The sequence below is a fragment of the Numida meleagris genome, chromosome 1 (genome assembly GCF_002078875.1).
Source record: "Numida meleagris isolate 19003 breed g44 Domestic line chromosome 1, NumMel1.0, whole genome shotgun sequence".
NCBI classification, from domain to species: Eukaryota; Metazoa; Chordata; class Aves; order Galliformes; family Numididae; genus Numida; species Numida meleagris.
Window position 1 is genome coordinate 63,966,865 of NC_034409.1, and position 26,987 is coordinate 63,993,851.

The 26,987-nt window shown below is 39.2% G+C and overlaps 1 protein-coding gene across 4 annotated transcripts in view; it reads left to right on the forward strand.

The window, feature by feature from the left end:
• The window catches only part of DERA (deoxyribose-phosphate aldolase), a 53,581-nt gene extending 26,594 nt beyond the window's left edge, over positions 1-26,987 (forward strand). For all 4 annotated transcript variants that reach the window (XM_021390763.1, XM_021390774.1, XM_021390746.1 and 1 more), the window contains 3 exons: positions 19,880-19,992; positions 24,603-24,752; positions 26,430-26,987. In XM_021390763.1, coding sequence (XP_021246438.1) covers positions 19,880-19,992; positions 24,603-24,752; positions 26,430-26,486 — 320 coding nt within the window. In that variant the 3' untranslated portion in view covers positions 26,487-26,987. The remainder of the gene's footprint in view (positions 1-19,879; positions 19,993-24,602; positions 24,753-26,429) is intronic.

Genomic DNA, 26,987 nt, shown 5'->3' on the forward strand with positions numbered 1-26,987 from the left:
TGTGAAAACTGGTCTCCACAGTATGTTCCGTTTACCTCACTCTTTGGGAATTTGAGGGAAATGCAGCAGTGGCATATGAAAGATAATTGTTTTCATTATAAATAACCAAACAAGAACCTGTGTAAGGATCAGGAAGAAGAGATGTATGCTCACTGGTAGCTTTACTAAATATATAGATTTCAAACATTTTTTGTAGGTCATGAAGTAGTTAGTCAAATAAGTTGAGATACTGACTCATAAAAATTGAATTTAGAAAGGGAATGAGTTAGTGCTAAAAAAACCCTAACTTCTAGGTTTTCTAGCATAAAGAAGCATGCAAAAAATATCAAAAGATAGCTGAGGCAATAAAGTCTCTCATGCCAATAGGCCAGAAGAAGAAAATTAAATGACGTGGAATCTGCAAACAGAAATTTTGAGATGCTTTGATACTGTTAATTCCAATATGAGCAGAAATAATACAGCTATCATTTTTGCAGCAAAACCTAAAGCCACAAATAGGCTGGCCTTGTCTTAGCTCTAGGGAGAAAATGGCTGAGAGCTATCATATTCAGTCTTTGTCTCGGAAGGCAGAGACACAAGAGTTCCCCTAAGAAAACTCAAGACACAAAAGTATTGCTTAAAAAGGTTTCCTCAAAAATCCTGAAGATCAGAATATCGCACCATGCAAAAAGCTAGTCCTGAATTAAGAAAAGAAATGAAAGTTCAATGAATAAGTGCAGAGGGTCCAAGAAAAGAAATGTAGTTTGGAACATCAAAGAATAGTGCCTAGCTACACAACTCTAAGTGAGATTCCTATATTGTAATTAATGTTGCTGCAGATCCAATTTTAGCATGAATAATGGGGAGACAAATTCTGAAGTACTCTTGCTGTTTTGGGCACTGTCTTACAAAGATTTGTTTGGAGCCAGCATAGATGATATGGCTTTAAACATTTGAGTGTTAGTAATGCATTTCCTACTGTTGGTTGTGGGCTGCCGTGGTCCAGTGCAAAAGTTCTGCCAAGCAAATGTGTAATGAAAAATAAAGAGAGAAGACCAAACTAGCAAAATTTGATTGAGAAGCTAGACATGCTTTGTGCAGATAATACTAATGTAGGAAATAAGACTGATGAATAAGTAATAATACTTGGCACTTAGCACTTTACATTTTCAAAGTACGTACAAGCATTAGCAGAAGAAATCTCACAATAGCCCTGTGAAGTATGAGATGAAGATCGTAACAGACAAGTCAAAAGTCAAGCTGAGATCAGTTGTGAGGCTTCAAATCCCATGCTCACACCAGAGTTTGAAGGTCCCGTTCAGTAGTATTTCAGCTGCATTACATTTAAAGAAAAATGTGATTTAATTATGTGTCTACATTCAACTGTAACTTGATACTAATAGGACAGTTCTTAGTGCCCAAAGCAAATGAAAGGCAAATCAGGGGCGGAGGCTTGGTAACAGAAATGAAACATGATTTCATTTTGTCACTTTTTACAGATCTAAAACACAACCAACTGTACTGAGTTTACTGTGTATCTCTCAAAGGTTCGCTTTGCCATGTAAAGAGACAGTCAGAAATTAGGATTCACGTGTGTCTGTCATGTTCCTAGAGCATACCAGATCAAAACTGTCAGTTCCTTTCTACAGAAGCAAATAATCCTTGAATGCTTTCCAGGGTGACTGATGATGTTAAGCTCTGGCAATGTTAGGCTTACCAGTGTAAGCCTGGGGGCAAAATAGTCAGTCCTCACTCTTTTGAATGTATGGGAAGAGGACTTACTGTCTGACTGGCGAGTAGGTCTGTCTCAGTCACAATCTGGTGGCGGTTTCCTCTCACCCTCCAGTGAAGCAGGACTGAGAGCGTCCAAACTGCAATGTGGATTACTTGCTGTGCTGTCTTGGCTGAGCTGAGCTCACTGGAAGGATATTGAAATGCACTGTGTTCTTGCACTGCCTGCTTTCTTTAGAGAACCAAAGCATAGTGCAGACAGAGTTCTCCTACTTGTATTACCAAATGGTAGAGAATAATCTCAGTTTTCTTTGACTGTGATCTTCTGGCAGTACAGGCTAGGCTTAGTGTGGGCTAAATTTCTGAATTCCTTTAGTTTACCAAGAGTGCATTATATTATGTTTTTGTCAGCCCTCTTCTTTCTGAATATTAGCAGAAAATACCTCATTTGTGCAAAGACCTGCCCATTCCTTCAGAATTTTTAGATCAATTTGATCTTTCAGAGTTGGAACTACTTTAGCATTTTGCATTGGGAAGATGCATTGTTACATGTATGTTTAGGAACATAGCCTTGGGTACTGTCTCGGAATGTAGAAGTGGTGCAGTGCGGCCACTGTAAGATGCTCATCAGGACAGTATTTAGCAATATTGAATTATTAATTGTTGATAATTTCACTGTGCTTGCTGCAACGCATATCTTGCATTCTACATGGTCAGCATGTTCATGGCTCTGGTTAACTTCACTGAAAGTTCAGTGCAAGGAATGAACATAAAATGTGCTATGGAAAACCAAGATAGAGAGCAGGTGACAGCAAGTGACACAGTTTGACTCAAAAGTTCAAATGATATTATGGAATAAAAAAGGTTTGGGATTAGGAGTTAGATCAACACGTGTTCTTGGCAACATGGAAAGTCTTTAAATATACTTTGTATAAAAGAAGACTGTACAGGAGCAAGTGACATCATTTATTCTGATCCAGAGTGGGGAAAAAAAGAAGAAAGAAAAATAAAAAGGCTAGTAGTATAAAAATGCAGATAACTGCATGTTCAGTATGGCAGTACAAGGATGCTCTGTTAAACGATGTAATTGCCTACAAGCTTAGCAGTGATATTGCAGCTAATCGCTAGAAATAATGTAGGTGCAATAGATAAGCTTGGAGTTGAAAAGTTCTAACGGTGTAATCACAATGCCCTCAGGTTTGGATTACTGATGAGTGTCCATGCAAATGGTAGTAACACAAAACCAGAATTGGGCTTGAATAAAGCAGACCTGGAAAGAATGCAAAATGAGACTTAAAAATCTACCTGGAACTCAATTATGTATGTATAGGGAATCAGAAGTAAAGGAATGATAAGAAACGCTGGTGTAGGCTCTAATGAAAAGTCTTACCTGTAAAGTCTAAAGAGCATCAGAACCCTGTATGGGTAAGTAATATGCAAGAGAAACAAAAATGTTGAAAAAAGTACATAGAATCTTTGAGGGGACAGCAGAGTTTTAGTATATACAGTGAAGCCTGAATGTGTTTGCAGCGATAGCTTGAGGGAGATAGTTATCTGAGATTGTTCATATTTGCCTTACCAGGATGCCTGGTGACTCAGTTTTCTAATTTTGTGAAAGGTCTATTCTATTAATGGTGTTTTTCTGTAATCAGAAACAGGAATATAAAGCCTGTACTAAAGTCAAAGAAGAAATACCAGTGTAAAAACAGATGACATCCATCAGCTCATTACCTGTTTGTTTGATTTTGCATCATCCATTATACTACTTGACTTTCTCTCCACTCCTTCCCCATATACAAATAGAGACTGTAGTATTTCTAGTCAAGAAACCAGAAGACAGGTAGGATTGCTTGAAATAGCAGAATGAATCCTGGCTTGCCTTCACCTTTGACAACTCAGTTAACTTCTCTGTTTTTCTGTGCATAAAATTGACATTGCACATTTCATGGGGCTTTAGTGAGGTCTAGTAAATTAAGATACAAGCAGAAGTACATTCCTGCCATTAGAAGGAATAAATTTTCTCTGTATGCACATGAAGTTGGAATGCCCTTGGTCACAGCTGAAACGGGGAAATTGAGCAAGAGAAATCCTGGGAATGTTCTGGAGCGAGTGTATGACTGTGAACTCTCGGCACAGCCAACCCTGGCAATGACGGCAAAGACGGGAGCTGGCACAGCTTGCCACAGTACTCTAAAATGATGGCATCGTGCACTGCAGAAGTGACTGGCACTGTCCATAGCTGCAGAGAGGTCACCTCCCTTCCATTGTTATAATAGCACTCTACACAAAATGTTCTTCTAAACAGAAGAGATTTGCCATGCCTCCTGTACATCTGTTTTGCTATGCTTTGGTGTGGTGGCATATCAGAAGAGTTTGAATCCTGATCTGCGCAGATTTCTGCCACTTGACCTATGAGAAAGTGGCCATTTACACTTCAGCCTCTGAAACTAGTGTGAAATAGTAGATTACAGTGAACAGGCAGATACTAACAGTGTGGCATACTGTTGGGAGGGGTCAGCCTTCTATTAATGAATTATCCTAAATGCCTGGATAGTGTTTTTCTTTTGCTGATAGTCAAGATCTTTGCAAAGCATGTTAATTAAGGAATATCTAAATGGTATACTTTCAATTTACAACAACTGATGCAGAGAGGTGAGAAGGCGCCCCTGTTGTGTTAATTTTCCCCATGAATGAAACCTTGTTTCTATGTTAAATAATTTGTTAGAATTTGAATTAAAACTTTTGAAGTTTCGTATCACCTCAGACTCAGAAATTGTTGCACAGTGAATAGTTCTAGTCAAACATGCCATAAAAATAACACGGCTTTGTAGCAAAAACCTTTGCATCTGTGAAGCTCCGATATTGAAGGTAATGGTTTGAGAGAATGCAATTTTAAAACATGGAAATATTATGTAAAATCAATAGATGCACAGGGTACTATTTATTTCTCTGATATTTCAGGTTGTTTTTTTATTGTGTTAGCAGCAGGTGCTAAATTCCACTAAAAAAGTGAAAAATAGAAATAAATATTTAATTTACCGTATCTATCAATTATACAAAATTGGCTTATGAAATATTAAAGTATCTTTTAAGAGATTGCAAGTAGAACACCACTTAGAAAATACAGTCCCTTAACAGCAACTTAATATAGATGTGGAAATAAACTAAGCATGATTTTAGGGTTGTAGGTCCTGGGATTTTTTTGTTGATTTTAAGGTGGCTAGGCCTCCTGATCAGGCTGATCTGATTTGAAATTATTTTGGAACATACACCCGTGACAGTAGAACGTGAAATTAGATTTCTAAACAGAGAGATGTTGAATGGAAAAACACACTGGGAATACATGATCTTGAACATCAGTAGGCCATTTTGAAACAAAACCATTTACTCATCAGAATCAGGAATGCTGTGAAGAGCAAGGAAGCACACCAAAAGGTGGACACAAACATAAGTGAATTCCATGTTGAGACATTAAAGTGGGACAAAAAATTAGTCATATGAAACAGTTTAGTCTTAGGAGATTGTGGATAGTGTTCTTCCCAGTGAGCTGGTTCTTAAAACATACTGAGATCAATATAAAGACACCCACTAACTTTTAACAGATCAGTTCCTAATAGTGCTGACACAGTATTTCCAGGCGTTACTTCATTAAGTGCAGAGAAACAGGCTGAATACACAAGCTTACTGCTGGGTTGCCTGTTACTACAAACACATTCCTTGCTGAGCTGAATAGGACTGACTATTTGATTGCAAGCATTTAAGCTTACATTTAACAGCTTCCATTCCTTATATGTTTTTAACTGGAATTTAAAAGGTCATATTCATAGAGTTTTTCAGTCTTTTCTCAAAGAAAAATATTTCTATCAGAATATGACAATAGAATATAGTAATGTTCTTCTCTGTGGCTTTTCCCAACTTGCTTCTGTGGTTATTTGCACTATTTTTCATGAGTTGTGAAGGAGCCAGAACTTTGTTGGTAAGTACTTCGATTGCTTCATCTGTCTCACAGACTTTCTCCGCTCCTTTGATTCATAGCACCAAAGGACAACCCATGTTGGGAAGATGCTGAAAGGAGTGGAAGCTACTCCTTTCTTTGATACAGTACTTTGGAATTTCAACCTCTGGGAAATGCTTCTGGTTTATATTTTTTAAAATTAATTTTCTCAGATCAGAGAATCATAAATAAATAAAATAATAGTTTTTAATTTTGGCATCTCTTAGATAAGGCAATATCTGGTTTCTTACTATGTGTACCTTATTGTTATCCAACTGCAGTGGCTTTTCCAGAGCTTCCTTTAATAGTCCTGCTTTTGAGGGGAATTTTCAAAGACAAAGATGACAGCAAAGTCCGTGGTCCATGGCAAGTCAACAGGGATCTGACATCTGATTGTCTTTTGCCCCTTTGATGTCTCTCTCCCTCTAGAACTTCTGTTATAGAGCGGCTTTCCGTACAGTGTACTGATTTCTCAAGCTGATTTCCTGAGTTCTCAGTAAATCTAAGATGTAGAAAAACTTCCTCCTTGGATGACGTCAGAACTTCTTTGCAAGCAAAAAGTCTTCCTTCCACAAACTTTACTGCTACACTACCAAATACAATGTCCAGCTGATCAGCCTATCTCAAATGTTGCAGCAGCGAAGTTCTGTAGTTTATCAGGAATATTTGTTAATTCATCTCTAAAGAACCAAAAAGGAAACAAATGGAAATGTTCCATATTCCATGTAGCGCATTAAACTTAAATTATGCAGAAGGAAATTATGAATCATGTATCTTCAAAAGCATCCTTCCCACTGGTCCTGGAATATGGATGTGTGGAGAGCTCAGGGGAAATGCAAAGCTTTACACATAAATGGAACTTTGACAAGAGCCCAAGCTTCAAGATGAGAAAGCATCTTGGTGGGGCATGATGGAAAAAGTGCCATGTTTCTCCAGGCCTCCGGATGCCAGCATGAGGAAGGGTAGCATTGGCATGTGGTGCTCTGGTAACAAGACACTATGTCTGTGCTCTTGATAGCTAACTGCTTGTATTTCTGTTGTAGTCAGGAACAGTTTGTAGCTTCTCTGGATGTAACCAGATTTTGCTTCTGAGCAGTTTGCTTGGTTGCAGCTGCACTGTAGTTGCAGCGTCGAGCAGGCTCCTCTGGGACCTTCAGCTGGGTGGACTCTGTGCTAAGGTAGCTATGCCATTTTCAGCCACTTCCAGTGCCTGGATTAGAATTACAGCTTGCTTAGCTTTTAACTAACTGCCTCCAGAGTGTACTGCAAAAATGCTGGTTTGCTGCTTAAAAGTAAAACCAAACAACCCTAGTAAAATAAACAGAGCTACTCCACGCTTTTGATCTTTATCAGTTCATTAGCAGAGACTTGCTCTTATTATGAAGTAAGAACTGAATGCATGAGAGAAACCTAGGAAGACAGCAATGTATTTTTCTGTTGAAAAGTTAAAGCAAGAGAGTTAAAAAATATATATATATATGAGTATGTGATAGGGTGATGGATGAAGAGAAATCTTGAGGGTTTAAGGGGTTCCTCTGCTGTTTGTACACTGTTATTGCAGTGAAACACAGGGGTGTGCAAAGCACTTCACAATCTACAAATAAAAGTATTACAAATTAGAACAAAGAATTATTAATTGCTAACACTGCTGCCATTCCTTACTTGGCAATAATTCTGCAAACAGTTCTGCCAGCTGAGGTTATTGCCTAAGGTCTGTTTCATGAAAGACAGAAGCAAGAGAGGGGCTGCGACTGTCTGAGAGGTGTAAAATGGTGGAAAGCATAGGGAAGGTAGGACTGCAATCCGTTCAAGTTGGAAGGAGATAGGGCATTTGAGGCATCAGTGATGCACTATGTATTATTCATAGCTGTGATTCTGATTCAGCTTGTAGGTTTTCTACATTTTCATTTGCTAAATTAGGTGGGACATCGCATAAAGACTAAAGTAGTCAGTGAAACGTAGAAAGGTTTAGATCATCATGATCATACAAAGCTTGCAGACACCCTTCCACAAAATGTGCGTTGCTACAGCACTGAATTTTATCTAAATATACTAGTGAATAATTTAAAAAGACCTGTTTATTTTTTAATAAAAAAGAAACATATAAATTGGCTGAGTGTTCCTAATGTTACTTACAGCTGCCATTGAGCAGATGTTAGGGTTTCTTAGTGGTATGCTAGACAAAAATAAGTTTTATGAATAAACAAATAACTTCTTTTTATTACTAGCTCTTTTAGACTGATTCTCTCCTAAATTCACAACAAATGGCTTTTAAAAGTCTCCTCATAAATAATTACCTTTCTTGTGCCAATTTTTTGTAGGCACTTGGATTTTAATTACGATGATGAACTATTTTAATAAATTGTTGAATAATTTTATCTTTTTAGGTCTGAATCCATGTTCCATTTTTCTTTGACATAGTCGGTTCCTGAGAATTTAATCCTTTTAATTCTTACTAGTTCTCCTGATCTTACACTTTCACTCCCCTTTATAAATTCACACCGAAGAGGCAAACAGCATGCGGCAGCATCCTTTTCTTCTGATCTCCACATGTGCACACCCATCTTAGCTTTCTGGTTAACAACAGCCTCCTGTTGCTAGTAACCATTTTGTTTAACTCAGTCATTTTGATCACAGAATTTGAGGAGATAGGTAATTAAATGGAGACAATTGATTTTTACTTTCGGATAATGTTTGGGAGCCTTAATGCACTCTACAGAAGATGGCTATCAAAGTGGATATTTTGTTTAGTTGTTAGAGCACGTGCATCACTACTGTACTGAGCTTCAGACAAGTGTTTTTCAATGTAAATACTTATAGATGCTTATGTGTGTGCTTTGATGTAGAGAAATGCTAAACATGTGTTTCCTTGTGTCTTCAATTGTGATTTAGTGACTTTGAAAAATAACAGCTTTATCAAACTGTGTTCATCTTTATTGGGATGGCAAGGAGAAAAGATAGGTGGCAGGTTTTATGAACTTCTTGAGTCTTAGTCTCATGGCATGGTCAACATTTACTTAATTAGAACCACCTGCTAATAATAATAAAGCACGGAGGATTTAAACTTTTATAGTTTTCTTTTAGATTGAGTATGGAAACAGAATATGTATCGTGATCCCACGCTTGACAGAATAATTGTGACTCACTTCGAAAAGTATAAATACCAATTTAGGCACTGTTAGAAGTCATTGCTGAAAGTGTTGCTCCTGTGGGGCTGTGAGTTTACTGGATTAGGGTCTGTTGCATAATTGTATCTGTTTTTTTAGGGTGCAGCCTTGGGTGCCTTTGTTCACTGCTGTGTTCTGCATGATCTCAACCTTGCATGCTTAGGACCAAACTCAAGTGGGGAGACAGTACGGACAGCTTTTTCTATTGTGCCAAGAGCTTAATATTACAGAAGGAAAGGCATAACAAGGTGGTTGTGCTTCCTGGTGTGACACTGTCACCACTGCTGCAGTTTGCCAGGTGCAAACCATGGATATCGTTCTGCTTAACCACTTTTATTACAGAATGTGAAAGTGTGGATGAGGAAGCCATTGCTATCAAAGTAAGGCTCTAAAATGCTTTTCCATGCAAAGATACAAACTTCAGATAGATTTTTTTTTTCTGTAAGAAAGACATTAAATGTACTGTCTCAATGAATAGTGACATTTAATAACTCTCCACTAATACCGGTGAGGATACATAGATCTAGCACAAAGAGAATTTGATACACAATTTCTTCCATTCCTAGTATTTCAGTAAAAAGAATGAAATGCCAGTATACAAGATGACATATTTTTTAGTGTTGGTTTAGAAAAAAGTAATACCTATAGATAACATTAGATTTGAAGATTAAAATACCATCTTCGTTTTGCCAATGTGTTTACCAAATGTGTATTTCTGTATCAGTTACATTTAATCAAAAGCCAGGCAGTTGTTTGATCAGATTTTTGGTACTTTTGGTTCACAATGCTTACCGCATTTGCAGTCTCTGACTAGGTTAGGACACAGACTTCTGACAAGTGCAGGGGAAGAAGCAATGTCCCCGCATGTTAAATACCTTCTTATGAGTTGCTGCCTATTTCTGGTGGTGCTTGAGAGTTCTTTTGATTTCCTTCCGTTTTTAAGTAGTTCTTCATAGATTCTTATGCCAGAAAAATCTGACAATTTATCAGCAACATGCCTTCATAGAGCATCCCTTTGAAATAAAATTGTTAGTTTTGCCATGTAAGCATCATTAATAATACAGCTGAGGGAAAAAAAGATTTCCTAACAAAAAAACGCAGGAGTGTGTCTTTCCCTGACCCCCAGCTGAGAGGTGCTTCCTGCTCAGAGTGTGGCTGCACAGTCAGGGCTTTTGGTTGGTTTTTTTTTGTTGTTTGGGCAGCAAGTTTTTTGGTATTCAGGCCACCTGAAGGGCTAGAAACCTTCTGAAATAACCCTCACCCTCCTGGCAGTGGTGAAAACACCCACCCTGCAGCCCACACTTGTGAGTTTTTGCTGCTTTGCCAGCTATCAAATTGTCAAGGTGGGTAAAGAGGAAGCACTCTGAGGGGCAGACGTTCTGGCAAGGAGGAGCTGTGAGTGAGCTTCTTATAATTAAATGTATACATTATTAAATTATCTTAATGGAAATAGAAGAAATAACTGATGATTTTTTGTCATTTTGACAATTCTGCCTTGAAATACTCTGCCTTATTTGTAACTAAGTCTTTCCAGGGTGTTTCTCTTTTGGTTCTTGTTGCATCAGAAGGAAAGTGTACGACACCTACACCCGTGGTAGAGTCTACGTGTTCGTAAGTTGATTGTATTGAAGATTTTCAAGTGTCATAAAAATTAAACGAAGTGCTTTAGTATTTTCCACATAATCACATGATTACTGGAGGGAGAAGGTTGAGCTTGCTATGCAAGCCTGTAACTATCTCATTTCTTCAAGCCAGGAAGAAACCAAGACATTACAGACTGGAGTCTGGTGAGATCTGTCACTTAATATTTTTCAGGCAAAGGCAGGACATTGGCTCTTAGGAAATTTCTTTGACACTGAAAATATCCCCAACACAGAAAAAGTGCTGTAGAAGTCTTTGCTTGTACCAACTGCCTTCTCCTGTGTAGGGACAAAATGGCTGAGCAGCAGATGCTGGATACTTGTCCTCTGCATTACAAAGAGAATGGATGCTGAGCAGATTGTGACTGTGGCATTAAGACATGACTTTTAAATCTCAGAAATGAATCGTGCCTTCCTCTGGGTTAGAGTCAGAACAGAATCTTAAACTGCTTTTGTTACAAAGTGTTGAAAAACACACAAAGTGACATTGAAGTGTCATGATTTTGGCTCTATTATGTGTTGGGTTTTTTTAATCTTTAAAATTCATAGCACCTTCTATTCTTGACAAAGCAGACTAATTTTCTAGTTGCATTGTTCAGTACGGAGTATCTCCAAATGGATTTGAAGTTGCTCTTTCAATGTGAGTAATTTTGTTACAAGCTAATAGACAGTATGTAAGCGTACCTGAGTTTTAATGTTAACGTATTTATTTCTGAGCTGCTATTAACATTAAATAGTACAAAGCTAAATCTGGTTGCTACAACATGGTGTGCGAAATGCCATGGAGTGCTGTGATTCCAAGCAGTCGTGGATATTTATTATTTCCTTCCAAGTCCTAGTGCTATTAGTGGTAGATATATCAGGGCTATAGCCACCGTTTGTAAAATGTCATGTACTAGACAACATTTTGAGAGACTAACATGTATTGATCCAAAGCCAGGAATGCCAATAGATGCCAAGATCATTGTGGGTTTAATTTTATCACAGTTTAGGGTAGTTTATCATTGCTTAGATTATTTAAAGTGTGAACAAGTAAATGATGCAATGCATTTCAAGGTTTTTAAGTTAAGCTTGATGGGTGAAATTTTCAAATAAAATCTAGGTTCTCCCACAGCGTTTTCTTTTCTCACTCGGCTCAGTGCTGAGAACCTGAATGCCTGCACCTAATCTGAAAGGAGAGACCAGCCTTTATGTTGTTTCATAAAGCAGAAACTTGTTTTTGCAACAACTTGTAAAGTGATAAGAAGGAATACAGTTGTTCCTTCTCAAAAACCCTACATACTTGTGGCTGCTGTATGTGTGGTAGTAACACTGCCAAAGCAGGAAGAGATCACCTTTTCCTCTTAGTCCATGGCCATATCCCCATTCCTGTACAGAGACTATGCATTGTTATAATGTTTAGTTCCTTTATGCAGAATTCAGCCTTTGCTGTCTTTGCAGCAAGGAGTGGGAATGGAGTGATGAAGGTATGACTGTCTTTTTGAGAGTAGCCTGTGTGCAATGGTGAAGATGGCAGTGGCAACAAGTGGGAGCAGCTCTGCTGTTGTGGGCTTTCCTCCAAGCATGCTGCAGAGCACTGTCTCTAGATTTTATGCAGTGCTATAGCTACACTCAACAGTAACACCGTACTGTTGCCAGCTCTGCCATGCAGTTTGTGAGCAATTTTATTCTGGAATTATTTTGGGTTGTCTGTAGTTGTTCTACTCTTCAAGTACTTTGGTAGCTGAGGGAACACCCTCCTCTTAAAATAATTGTACTGCTACTCTTTTGACCCAGTCTGCTCTTCTCTCCACTGCATAAAAGTGCCAAGGCTGCCTGCCTCTTGTTTTGTCACTGGTGTTGTCCTGTTGTTACCTGCCCTTATAAAAAGTCCCTCTTCAGCCTTCCTGTAGGCCCCCTTCAGGTACTGGAAGGCCGCTATAAGGTCTCCTCAGAGCCTTCTCTTCTCCAAGGTGAAGAGCCCCAACTCTCTCAGCATGTCCTTGCAGGGGAGGTGCTCCAGCCCTCTGATCATCTTGGTGGCCCTCCTCTGGACCTGCTCCAACAGCTCCATGTCCTTCTTGTGTCGGGGGCTCCAGAACTAGATGCAGTACTCCAGGTGGGGTCTCATGTGACCAGAGTAGAGGGGCAGAATCACCTCCCTTGACCTGTTGATCACGCTTCTCTTGATGCAACCCAGGATACAGTTGGCCTTCTGGGCTGCAAGTGCACATTGCCAGCTCATGTTGAATCTTTCATCAACAGACACTCCCAAATCCTTCTCCTCAGGGCTGCTCTCAAGCCATTCTCCGCCCAACCTGTATCTGTGCTTGGGATTGCCCCGACTGAGGTGCAGGATCTTGCACTTGGCCTTGCTGAACTTCATGAAGTTGGCACGGGCTACCTCTCTCCGTGCTGTTATCCCTCCGAGATAAACAGCACTCAGACTGGATAAGCTGAGAGGAAAGGTAAATTTTTTCTTAGTGATTATTGTAAGGTTATCTTTAGGTGTTGTAATGCATTGGTTTATTTATTCATTCTACCTTTCGCTTGTCATGTGTCATTAGGCAAACTGCTTAGCCAGTTTTAGTATTGCCATCTGAAAAAAGAAATAAGGTTAATAAAGGTTGTACACTGTAAAGCCCTTGAGTGTAATGCATGTTACACATTTTTGAATAAATAACATAAAAATCTCAGGGAAGTAGCATGACATTAAACAAGCAGATAATGATACAGAGATTCCTTAATCCTCTTTGTGGTCCCACTCATTACTCTTGGGAGAGTATCCTGCAGCTCCACATTGGAGAGGACAAAGAAGGACTACTGCAGAGGCACATAACTGCCTACACGGCTCCTGCACTCATGCACATCCTAACACTGCTTCTGTTTGGTACTGTGAGAGGGAACTGGGAACATTTTTTTTTCCTGTGCTTTAGTGTGGTTTGAAGCCTAAAACCAAGGGCCACCACTGATGGAGATCCCAGCTGTGGACACTGAGATTGGAGCCTGTCCATTATTTATTTTCTCTTTTACCATGCACAGTAGGGTTTGGATTGAAAGAAATGCTCTAAAAATAACAAAAGCCGGTGCCACGTAGCATAACGAAAGAGAGTGGTGTGGATCATCCTTTTGAACCTTCTAAACACATTTTAAATGAACACACAAGAATCTAATACTAATTAAGTAATAGTATCCTATGGAGACCTGTGGTAGATACTATAATAGTGCATTAGCAAGCTATACATAATTCAGCAATGCAGAATTCCTTCAGAGATCACCTACAGGGAATTTTGCATAACTGTGGGCTTAATAATTTGTCCCTTCATGTATGTGCATAAGTGTTCCTAAGGGCACCATTTGGCCTGCAGATTGCCCGTTACCAGAGATGTTGTACAGGAAAGAAAGCATCCATTTTTAGTCTTGAAAACCAAACTGAGATGGTAGAGTAGGTCATTAGAAAGGTTGTCTTATTTGTAAACAGACATTAAAAAATGGAGCCTCACATTCTGATTCATTTTTTCCCCCATGCAGGTACTTTTCAGAAAAGAATTGCAAAATTAGGTTCACAAAATACCAAATTATAAGCCAGCAATTTCAAAAATGGTAGCATAGCCACAGGGTATGAAAAGATGCATAGGCACCTAAACAAGTGGTCTGGCAGAGTAGCCATGTGTGATGGACCTCAACCATCTCAGTGAGGTACTGCTGAAACGTGTTGTCACAGATGTGTATTCTCTTCTCTTAATGGCAAAATTAAGCTGGTGGGAAATATATTTTATCTTTCAACTGGAGTAGAGTAAGGACATGTAAGTGGACTAATATGATGTCTCAGCTAATAAGAGTTAGCCACTTATATTAGCCTGGCCACTCATTTTCAGAGGTTTGATCTTGAGATCCTTATTTTTAGGTACTCATAAAATAAAAAGAATGTCTCGCTTATGGAACTCTGCACGTATTTGATAATGATATTACCATTGCTGCCTTGTCAGCACAAGCAACAGGGGCTTACACAGGTCTCCTCAAGAGCATGACTGTGCCACCAGACTGAGAAGTCCCTTGAGGGAGTGTGTCTACCCCATGTTGCTGCACATTGTTATAGCCAAGTTGCAGCAACCAGATCCATTTCTACTCACTAGAAGTACATACTAGGTAACATGGCATAATTGTCCCTCTGCAAGCATATGTCTCTGAACTATTGTTTAAAACTGCCAGATGCATCTTTGTTCTTTATTAAGAGTAAGGCAGCAACTCAGACTCTGTAGTTATAATCGTTCCCCAAGGGCATTTGAAGCACTTTGCAACCAAAAGGTTGTGATTACTCCTCAATTGCTATACTGCTTATTATTGCTTATTGCTTAATTATGGAGCCATAATATGTTTCCTCAATGCTGTCAGCTAAGTAGCATTATTTGGTTCTCATGCTCTGCTTCGTTTTTACATGGGACAGGGAAGCTTTGTGATGTTTTGATATGATGGAGGGGATAGCAGTAGGATGGCCAGCTCAATTCTGGCCTTCAGGAAAACAGGACATTGAATTCTTGCCCTGCCAACTGCTTGCTTTGGGCAAGTCTCTCTCTACACTCAGGTGCTTAAGGCTTAATGAGCATCTAGGATAGATAGTGGGCTTCATCTTAACCTCTAGGTGTGGGTTCAAGCTGCTTAAGCCAGTACTTCTAGCATGTGCAAATACAGCTGGCTTGATTTAAGTGGCCTTCAGTGAACTACAGTGGCTGAGGTGTGCATGTAGGGAGAGAGAGCAGAGGAACAAGGTTTAAATATCTGGAAATATTCTAGCTAGTGTCACAAGGCACAGTGACCACAGCTCAAGTGGGCTGGCTCTCAACTTTGTGGAGAACTCAGTTTCTCTGTACAGTCTGCACTGGTCACATTTCTTGTAGTTTACACAAATTTCTCTGTCCTTTAAATTGAGACGATGCAGTTTTTGCTTTCTTGGCCCTGGTGCTGTTACTGGGTTCATAGCAAGCCCAGCTGAAACAGGCATCTGATGCTGCAGTGTTGCACAGGGGATTTGATGTCTGCACTCTTCACTGATTCAATGAGTCGTTCCTGACTCACTGAAAGGCAAATGTACTTTTGCAGCTGCACAATGAAAAAGCAAAAATGTGACCTTTTCCAGGCTAACTGGGCCTACAAGTCTACCTTGACAAACTCATTTTGTAAGTCTTTTGTGTAATCTACCCAAATGAAGGAGAAAGCAACAAGCGACCCAGGGTGTATTTTAACATCAGCCTTGGTATTTGCCTGTATATATTCATAGGAAGATGGGAAGATGGGTGATGAATTTGGGGTTCTAAATCATCACCTAAATTTCCAGATGAAACTCCTAATGACCTTCATTCCTTTGTCTTGTTTTTGAAAACATTAATAAGAAATAGAATTGATGAAACACTTTTGTTATTACAAGGTTGGCATAAATTCTACTTAATGAGGTACTTTTTATGGCAGCGGTTGATTTTTAAATCCCTCTTTTCATTACTGAAATCTCCACTTTAATAACACATTACGTTGCAGTGCACTTTGCTAGCAAGCGTCTTCCAAATTCTGTGAGAGGCTGCCTGGAGTCCTGCGTGGAAGCTCTTGTATCATAAATAGAATTTGTTCAGGAAATGAAAAAATATTGTTTTCTTTGGTAGAGGATGCTACTAAATTGGCTGTATGTTTGTCTAATAATCACATCTAAAGCTGATTATTCTGGTAATAGCCTTAAGATATTATTTAAAAATAAATATATAAATGCACTACTTTTGTACTAATACTAGTTTTTAATCTCTTCTTGTTTCTGTGAAGTCTGAATGAGATTTTCAAAATTGAATAATAATTTGATCCGTTAATCTTTTGAAGCTAGTAATTTTATTTTCCCCTCTTTGCAGTCTCTGAGGCTCGCAAATGAATAGAGCTTCATTACTGGAGTCTGCATTTAATAACCATTATCCATTATCTTGTAATTAAGACTCCCTGTAACGAATCATGAGGACAATGCAAAAATACATAGTACATTTCTTTAATGAACTGGAAAATGTTCATCTTGTTCTATTTAGTAATGAGTTGCTGAATAGTCGTTAAATCCACTGGAGAATAGAGCTAGATGGATTTTGAAGACTATCTTGAGTTTGTGGTTAATCTATTAGAATTAAAATTTCATCTTCTATTTTTATCAACAGCTGATTAGAAGTCATTCTGTTTGACCAAATTGATTAGAAGACCATATACAAGGGCAGCTGTTGTTTAATGAAAGTTTTTAATGAAACTATACCATAGAGACTTGTAATTATAAGACTTATAAAAGCTTTGACTTACCTTATACTAGAAAAAATGAAAAGTATTGCAATGAAGGACTTTAAGTGTTACATTTCAAAAGGGAAATTAAAAGTGTAATTTGGCACTGTTAAAGTTTCACTTCCACTATTTGTTTTAATGTGACTATCAGATGTCCGTACTGTCTCTCTGACAGGGGATAGCTCTGAAATGTATAACTCAACTATCTCTCATACGTGCTCAGTTCTCTGCAAGGCTCAATCAACTTTTAATTGCCTCTTTTTTATATTGCAACTTCTTTGCAGTTAGAACTTGTTTCCTGAGTAGTCATATCAGTTTAGAATGGGGAATGTTGTAGCGTGGTGCAGTTTAAACACTGTTGAATGCCTAGGTAGGAAGCCTGCAGAAAAAACAAATGGATTTACAGGAGGCAATGTTAGTGATGGAGGTTGATTATCTTTAAATTACAGGATAGTGAAACATGCCTGGTTCTTTCTGAACTTTGCAACAGGTTGAAACATAGCTGCGTGCCAACCTGCGTCAGAAATACAGGTCTCGGGAGCATGCCACAGCATACTGTCAGAATGTAGTCAAGGCATCTCCTTACTTAGAGCCAGCAGTGAAAGTTCCCTTTCTTACTCTAGGGGATGTCATAGAGGCTTCATCGTTCAAATAAGAGGCAAAATGGACCTTAAGCCAAATCTGAAGTGGAAGCAGATGCAGTTCCAATTGACTTAAGTGGATGATGCACTACTACACTATGTTTGAATTAGCCCTCTTCTCCTCACGATTACTTTTCATAATTAATGATCCCGCAGTACACCTTTTCTAAGAAGAAGTAGGTTCCCAGGGGTGAAGTATGCTCTATTGCAATTAAAGAACTTTTGTCACTGTATTGTGTCAGTGAAGTATAGACACTGCAAAGCAATTTTTTCTTTGCTAGTTTCTTAGCTTTTTGTAATATTGCTCTGCTGAATTTGTTCTAAGCCCACCCAGAACAGCAAGAATGTACAAGAACACTGTGCAAGTATTCAGGACAGACTGTGAGGAAAGTTGTGTAAAAGTGAGAAAACATGAAACAAACATTCAGTCAAGGTACACTCTCCTTCTTTAAATAACACATTTTTTATGTTCTTACTGCATTATATCAGACCATGGCTTTAAGTATAGTAATTTGCAGTGTTACAATTACAAAATGCATAAGAAATGAGTTGTTCCTCTTTTTACAGTATTACACAGCTGGTTTCATTAAACACACATGGGATTTTTTTGTTTTCATATTAAACAGCTATGTGAAATATGATGCTAGACTGTCAAATATGAGACTGAACTGATGGAAAGTTGAATTAAAAACCTGATGAAAATTGTTTGTATTCAGATCCTTGTGGAAATATGAAAATATTGATTTGTATGCAAAATTTGTTCAGAGAAAATCATTGGGATTTTTTTTGTTGTTGTTCATCTGCTATCTTCCTTTTACATATATGTAACACATGTAGCACACATATGTATTGTATGTCCATATAGGAGCATATATGTAGGTTGGTCCAAACATAATGCCTCCTATTTATTTCCATGTAAACTACAACAGATACAAAGAACACAATAACACTATTTGATAGAGCAAGTTCTCAGCTACTAAGCACGCTTTTTCAACATAGTCACCATTAGCTATGCATTTTTGCCACCAATTAACAAGAGCCTGCATGCTGCGCTCATAAAAATTTGCAGAAGCAGAGGTGACCCACTGTTTCACAGCTGCTATGATGATATCATTGCTAGGAAAATGTTGCACATGCAGTCCATCTTTATCATCAACCTGAAAAGATGGAAGTTAGAGGGCGCCAAATCTGGACTATACAGTGGGTGTGGTAGGACAGTCCAGCCAAGATTGGCAACATACTCCATGATCTTCAAACTGGTACTGGGCCTTCTGCTACCATGCTGCAGGAGAAAAGTTGTCTTTTTCTCTGACCTGACTCTGGAAATTTGAGCCTTCAGCTTAGTCAGCATCATGGTGTAGCAGTCAGAACTAATGATCTGTCTGGGTTTCAGGAAATCCAGAAGGATCACCCCTTTCTTGTCCCAGAAGATGGTGCACATCACTTTATCTGCTGAAGGTTGCATCTTGAATTTTTTCTTTGATGGGGAATTCAGTGTGGCTACTCCATGGACTGCCATTTTGACACTGGCTCATAGTGATGACAGCACTTCTTGTCACCAGAAATTATATGATCCAGGAAACTGTCACCTTCAGCCTTGTATTGGTTCAGTAGGTCTTGACAAACTTGAGTATGGTGTTCTTTCTCTTCCTCACTGAGCATTCATGGGACCCATCTGGTGCAAACTTTCCAGCATTGCCACCATCATTTCCAATGCATTAAAGCCAATACATACCCATGCATAACATAGTCTTCAGTCATAACCCACAGATTTGCATAGATGAGCTGATTGAGATGTTCTTCATTTCATGGTGTGACAGCTGTCCATGGCCATCCAGAACTTGGCACCACCCACCGCCACACTGTGCTCACATCTACTGCTTGGTTTCCATAAAATTTCAGCAAACGTCGATGAATTTCAGTGGGTGCCATTTTTTCCACATGGAGGAGTTCAGTGACGCACCTTTGCTTCAGACGCACTTCATATCAGATGCCATTCTGTCAGACTGCCCCTCTGCTACCATCTGTCACATGGGAACAAAATGTTAACAGAATATTGGTGATAAGGTTCAACCTCTACTGCCATACCATCTGTTTCTGATATTGTGGGTCAATGTAGTAAAATAGGAGGCATTAATTTTGGAGCAGCCCTCATTATGTGTTGGAGTTTATTGAAAGAATTGTTGGTGTGATTTTTAGAGCAGAGAATTAAGAGCTGAGGTGTTCATTTAGCCGCTGGGATGCCTGGGTTGTTCTGAAACTGGATGGCTATCTCACCTTCCTACTCTAGTCTCAGTAGGTGCAAAGTGAACATTGATACCACAGGGATGTGTAGAAGGGATTCTTCGTAATTACTGTGAAGGGTGAGGACATCCTTGGAGGATGTGAACTACACATATGCACAGTGGTTCTTACTCTAAAACTACCATAAAGATTTTTACTTCCTTTAAGGTTCTGATTTTATAAAGACATCTACAGGAAAGGAAGTGGAAAATGCGACTCTTCCAGTTGGAGTAGTCATGATGCGAGCCATTAAAGAATTCTACTGGCAAACCGGCTTTAAGGTAATTCTCATGACCTTTCTGAAAATAAACCAAACAAGTTTACTCAGAAGGTTGTAAGACTGTAAGTTGTTCAAAATACAGCATATATAAATCTGCATACATTAGCTTCCATGATTATAGAGAAATAGGTAATAGGCAATGGGACTTCTCTGTTGTATTCCTCTTTCTGTTCACTAATAATTTAAATGAAGAAAAAAATCCGAAACGAAAACACGCTTTTGCCTTTCGAGTAACTGTCAGTTAATTCCCTAAAATCTCGTGCAATTTTGACACATCACATGATGCACTTCGTCTTGAGTTTTGTTTCACCATGTAAGATATTTAAATGGTCATCTCAATGACAGGCAAATCTCAAGTTGACAGTGACTGGAATACTCCCATAAGTTTCATTGGAGTTGTACAGATGTATAGCTACCAAGAGTCCATCCAGCATACGTGAGTCTATTTTATGACTTAGTTCTGGCAACCCAAAGAGTAAATTCTGCTCTTTTCTCCCTTGCTGGAGGAGCTTTCCAAGGCAACAAGAAGGCAGATTCAGTTGGATCCTGTTGTCTGAGCTGGAGGGAGAACAAGACGGGCTGGGAGAGGATTGCACCCTTTATCTGTCAGGTCACTATCAAGGAAGGTCAGGAGAGGTGAGGAACAGAGAGGAGTCTATGAACTGTTTGTGCATCTGTCCTGCTGGTAGAGAAGAGAAAGGAGAAGGTTATCCAGAAAGGTTTATGTCACCTTTCATTTCCTATATCCACAGACAAGCAGAGCCCCTTATTAGATCTGGTACAGGTGCTCAGCAGTCGGCTTTACCCTTACCTGTTGCCTCAGGGAAGGAGGTGTCATTTAGCTAAGACTCTCTCCCCAGTTCCGGGTCACCTTTCCATGCTCTCCAACTTACCCTTCAGCAGATGATGTGATGTTGGGGCATGGGATGACCAGTGGGACAGAGGCTGAGATGGCTTCAGGGGCTGTTGGAGCTTGAGGGGCACATCGCAACAGGTTACACGTGTCCTTCTGCTCTCTGTAGTTGTCTTGATGAGGCTGGCATGGATCCCTGGGCTCTTTTACTCCTCCCTTCCCCAGTCTGCATCTCTGCCTGCCATTCAACAACTCTGGCCTCTCTCATAGTCTTGCTTCTGCAAAAGCACCATTGCTGCCAACTGGAGGCAGATCCCTTGGGCCAGGTGGCTCGCCTCTGTCAACGGTTTACGGGCGTTAGGCCCGATTCCGTGACAAATACAATATAATTACAATTTAAGCTGATAAATTCAATACAGAGAGAGAGAATGTCCCAAAATCAAGGTAGGCCTTACTCTACTACCGACGATAAGGCGGCTGGAGAGCGAGGTGCTGCCAAGACGAGAGACGGCGGAAAAAGGGACGAGGTCTCGTGATCTGCAAGTTTTTATACTGCGAGCTTTTATCTTTTCCCTCCGGCTGGAAAATGGTAACAAAGGAGCAAAGAGCCGTGGGGACTGTAGTAGTCCTTCTCTTCTGAGAACTAGGTATGTCCACTACATGATGTTATGATGTGGAATACCAATAACCGAAAATCACAAAACCATGACAGCCTCCACACAGGTGCTGCTTGCAGGAGCCATGTGCCAAAGGCTAGGCATCAGCACAGCTTTGTGCATATAATTGGATACAAATGTTGAATTCACCTTTTGCTTTAAAAGAATGTATTCATAGTATAAAATGTGTTATTAAGAATGAGTGCTTATGTCTGTGTATGTCAGAGAATTAGATGTAAACTGACTTTGTGTGCTTTTATTAACTGAAGACAATGTTATCAGCGACAAGAGATTTCTAAATGGTTTCTTTAACAAACTAATTTTGCTGCTGTAGGGATCCTTTCTAGCAAGGCGTTGGCTGGGAAAAACAGGTTAATACAGAAATTAAACTTCTTCGAGGATAGGAACAAGTTGCAGAGTAACATTTATTGAATGATAAGCTGTGGTGGTGATATGAAAAGTGTGCAATATAATGGGAAATAATCTTTTCCTGTCATTATTGAAGGACATACATAAATTGGTTTTTCTGTTGGGAAAACCCCCAATCCAGAAAAACTTATTACTTTTAATAATATAAGGTGAAGAGAAAATTCTTGAGGAGATGAACTTATTAAGCAAAATAATGAAATGCTGTGAAACAGCAGGGAAGTGGTAGCTGGACTTTATACCGCTCTCGAATTAAATGCCCCCCCTTTCCTTTTCGTGTTTTTGTGGCAGTCAGATGTGCGGTAAATGGAGGAGAGGACAGACAGTGTTTTTTTGTTTTTGTTTTTGTTTTTGTTTTTTGCAAAGAGCTTTCAGAATTTGCTAAAAGGGAAAGGAATTTTGCATAGCGTTTTTAGTTGTCTTATTTATTAACTGTAGTTCACTTGTTTTTGCCACAGATTATCTCAAAGAGCTGTAATATTTCTAAGAAGAAATTTAAATTTGAATTTGATTAGGATTTCTCTTCCTTAGGGAAAACACGGTCCCAATATTTTAATTTATTGTCTTGAGGATGCTTTTCCAGTTGATGTGCTTTAAATTCCTTTTGGAAATCTAATGTTAACAGATGTATGCATACACTTATGCATGCATCCATCCACCCACAAAAATATAGTCTTTGTGTTTGGATTTATCAAGCTTTTCCTGTTATTGTTCTTTATAATCTTATAGGAAGTACGCTGTAATCACAATACTTCGGTGTTAAAAGAGGATTTATTCTGTTTGTTTGTCCTGAAATCGCTATTAGAATTGCCAAAGTTATTTAAAATGACAGATAACTTTAGATTCTACTGTCATATCCATAAGGTACAAAAAATAATCAATGCAGTGAGGTTTCAGGAAAGTATATACAGAAATCAGAATGATAATTCTTTCAGAAGGATGCTGTAGAAAAGAACTAACCAAGATAAAGATGTGTGGCAGAGGGAATTGTAGAAAGCATCACTATGTGCTACTGTGCATGTTGTTCAGATTTTCTTCTTTAATGCAGAAACACTTTTTCTTAATTCTACTTGTTTTTCTAGAATTTAAAAAAAACTACTGGTGGCCAGCATCTGAGTGAACGCAAGCGACAAACTTTTTGACCAGGGTTTTGATAGCTGTGTGTTACAAGTTCTGTCTTAGAATGAGATACATGTAAATGGCACATAACCAAAAGGCTGGCATTAAGGGTGCATAGCAGGTCACCTCTGTGCTGGCTCATGGGATCATGGGATTCAAGGCATGCTTTGCCTTAAAGATAGGTTTTTCCTGTCATGTGTTCTGATACACATGGCAGTTCACCTAACCAAGTATGACACATCTCTTATCAAGTACCTGAAAGCATATCCAGTATCTGGTGGGAGGGAAGTTTCACAGTTCTTGTAGAACAGAAAAAAAATCCATTTCTTGTAAAGAGACCTAATTTAGTCTCTATTTAGTAAATTTTAGTGAAAAAGTTCAGAATAAGTTTGAATTTACAATCCAATTATGTATTACTCTGACACTCAGGCTTTTTATGCAATACAGCTGTCTCTTACCACTCTCCATGCTAGTCAGCTGCACTGCATGCTTTATTTCGGCATCTTTGATATTACGTTATTGCATTTATACTTGTTGATATTTTTTTGGAATTAGATTGCAACATGAGCAATAAGTGATACTTATCTGGCAGTGTGCTCTTGCAGCCCAGAAGGCCAAGAGTATCCTGGGCTGCATCAAGAGACGGGTGGCCAGCAGGGCAAGGAAGGTGATTGTCCCCCCTCTAGTCTGCCCTTGAGAAGCCGCATCTGGAGTACTATGTCCCAATCCAGGGCTCCCAGCACAAGAAAGAAGTAGAATTTTAGGAGCAGGTCTAGAGAAGGGCCACAAAGATGGTCAGAGGGTTGGGGCACCTACAAAGACAGGCTGAGGGAGCTGGTCTTGTTCATCCTGGAGAAGAGAATGCTCGAGGGAGACCTCATTGCAGCCTTCCAATACTTAAAGGGAGCTTATAAGGCAGGAGGGAAATCAGCTTTTCACGCGGGTAGATAGTGATCAGACAAGGGGGAGTGATTTTAAACTGAAAGAGGAGAGATTTAGATTAGATGTTGAGGGAAATTTTTCACTGAAATTGTAGTGAGGCCCTGGCACAGGCTGCCCAGAGAAGCTGTGGATGCCCCATACCTGGAGGTGTTCAAGGCTGAGTTGGATGGGGCCCTGGGCAGCCTGAGCTGGTGCATGGCAGCCCTGTCCACGGCTGGGGTGTTGAACTGCATGATCTTTAATGTCCCTTCCAACCCAAGCCATTCTATGATTCTTTGATACACAAATAGCCCTGGTCCTGCCTAAATCCGTTGACCTAACATGTTATGGGCAAATTTATCTCAAACCCAGCTTCTGAGAAAATGCACAGGGGGCTAAAGTATTGCTCCCTCACTTGCTTTCAGTCGCAACAAAAAATTTATCTTTCACTGTGAGGACTGAGGCCTGATGGATGGCTTGCAGCACTAGTCCAGACCGAACACTGCTTACAGTCAGATATTTACTAGAACAGAATTTTTTATATATACCACAGACAGATTTAGATGGCAGGTCTACAAATGCTGATTGTTGTTCTGGGCCTATAGTGAAGTATTGCATTTTTTTTTTTTCATATAGGTTGGATTTAAGCCTGCTGGTGGCATTCGGACAGCAAAAGAAGCTATTACTTGGCTTATGCTGGTGAAGGAGGAACTGGGAGTGGAATGGCTGAAACCAGAGCTCTTTCGCCTTGGTGCTAGTAGTTTGTTGGAAGACATTGAGAAACAGGTTAGTTGTTAATAGTTCTCAGATTTTTGGAGAGAAACAATTATCTTTCTAAATGTGCTGGCTTACTGTTTTTGCAGAATATGCTTTTTGGTGTTGTTTAAGAGATAACAGAACATGCATTTAATGCATTATTAACAAGTTCACTTCCAGCCCAGTATTAGCTTAAATTTGGCCTGTCATTACAGACCTCTGGGACTCTGGTATCCCAAGCATCTGGCGGTTGCCTGGGCCAGGCTCACAGTGCAGTAAGCAAAGAAGCTCCATTTGTACACAAGTACTCTTTTGCTAATGCATGGCAGTGCACTCCCCTAGACTTCTACCTCTTGCCAGTTCAGCTGGCCATCAGGAAACATTACAGACCCTTTGTGTCAACTGTTTACAGTATATTTTCATACTGTGGAAAAAGTCTTGTCTTCATTCCTATATCATTCTACAAATGGTACTGCTGTTTATACATATTGATTATTTCCTGGGGAAGAAAAAGCAATTGCCTATTACAAAGTCTCATTTTTTCTAATTGATTTTATTTTGGGGCAGGTAGGTCACTGTGATTCCTGGCAGACAAATAGGGTATGAGATACAGTGGCAACAAGTAGTTTCCAGTAGGAATAACTATCTGCCTGTGACCTGCCTCACTGGAGTAGTGGATCTAACCCAAAGGACACAGCGTAGTTGAAATGATGTAGCATCACAGGAAGGACTAAACCATTAGGGCTGCTCAGCTTTATTCCCATTCTCATTAAGCCCAAGAGATGAGGTGGTATTAGCTCTAACCAAAAAAGCAGTTTCATAGTCCTTGTGCTGTGAGAGAATATCTGCTGTGTGGGGAGACTGAAGGAGAGAAAAACATGAAACTGTTTACTTGCCCATCTTTCCTAGCAATTGAAGTACTAACATGTTATAAGAAAAGTCTTACCAGCTCAGAGATATCAGGTGAATATTGATGACCTTTGAAAACCCCTGGTTTCCTCTTGCAGTGAGAATAATACTGTCTTGCTTCACTGCCACACTGTTTCTGCCTCTCACTTGACCTAAAATTACGTCCCTGGTTATGACAAAAAATCGTGAGCTTTTGTTTTGCCACTGCTATCACTGCTGGGTCTTACATGACAGCTAGAGTATGTGGTAGTTTGTTCTGGTTTCTTAACAGTGGCACCTTTTTATCCGCCAGGGATTGCACAAAGACCGCAGTCATGACCGAAGCTCTGCTATACTGTGTCATCTAAAACCGTGTAAGATAAAATGTACCAGCCATTATATTCACAAAAACAAATACATATGAAAGCAAAATGCAGAAAACAGGGAAACTCCCTGCCCTAAGACAGTGAAGGGAAGAGTTTGAAATGAGCCATATAAAAGCATAAAAGAAATAATGCTGAAATCATCAAAACAAGATTACAATGGGAGTAAATCGTTGTCTTCTACTTGTCTGTTTTTGAAAGCAACAGAAGTCTTTACTTTTTTCTTTTTCTTTCCAAGCAAGGCAGCAAGAGTCATAGTTCAAATCATATAAACAAGTATATGAAGGTATACTACATGATATTTTACAAACACACACATAGACAAACGAACATCCATCATCTTCTTCTGACATGCCTTTCATTTGTTACTTTCATGATACTTTGAAATTTATAGTCATATATAATTCCATCATGAATTTCCTTTTTTTTCTTGCAGATTTTCCACTACGTGACTGGCTCTTATGCACTTCAGCACGACCTGGCAATGGCTTAAATAAAAATCAACTCAGGATTATTTTTATAAAAGAAGTCTTTAGAAAAACAGCATTCAGAAGTCTTCTGACAACTGAGTACATTTGATAGAATTAAAAGCGTAATTCTCTCATATATTACAGCGTTTAAAAATGCACTCAAGTCTGCTGGTTGTACTTGATCAAAAAGTGGAAAAAATGGTAATTCTGAAACAGTTAAATAGTTAATACTTACAGATTTGTGAAGTTAATCTTGCGAAGTCTTCCTCAGACCAGCCTGAAAAGCTTATTAATGGCAACACTGAAATACTATGAAAAAGATTTGGGTGTCCTGGTAACACTTTGTAGTCTGAGAAATGGAGTATCTAAAGAACGTTTCATATTGCTAATTAAGAGCTACAGATCTTGGAACAGCTTTCCATTCACCTCTAACTAGATCTTCTGTAGGGATATGTTGCACTGTTGTTATGTTGATTTCAAGCATTGTAACCTGAGAAAATGAAACTTGGTTATTTCTTTCTCTT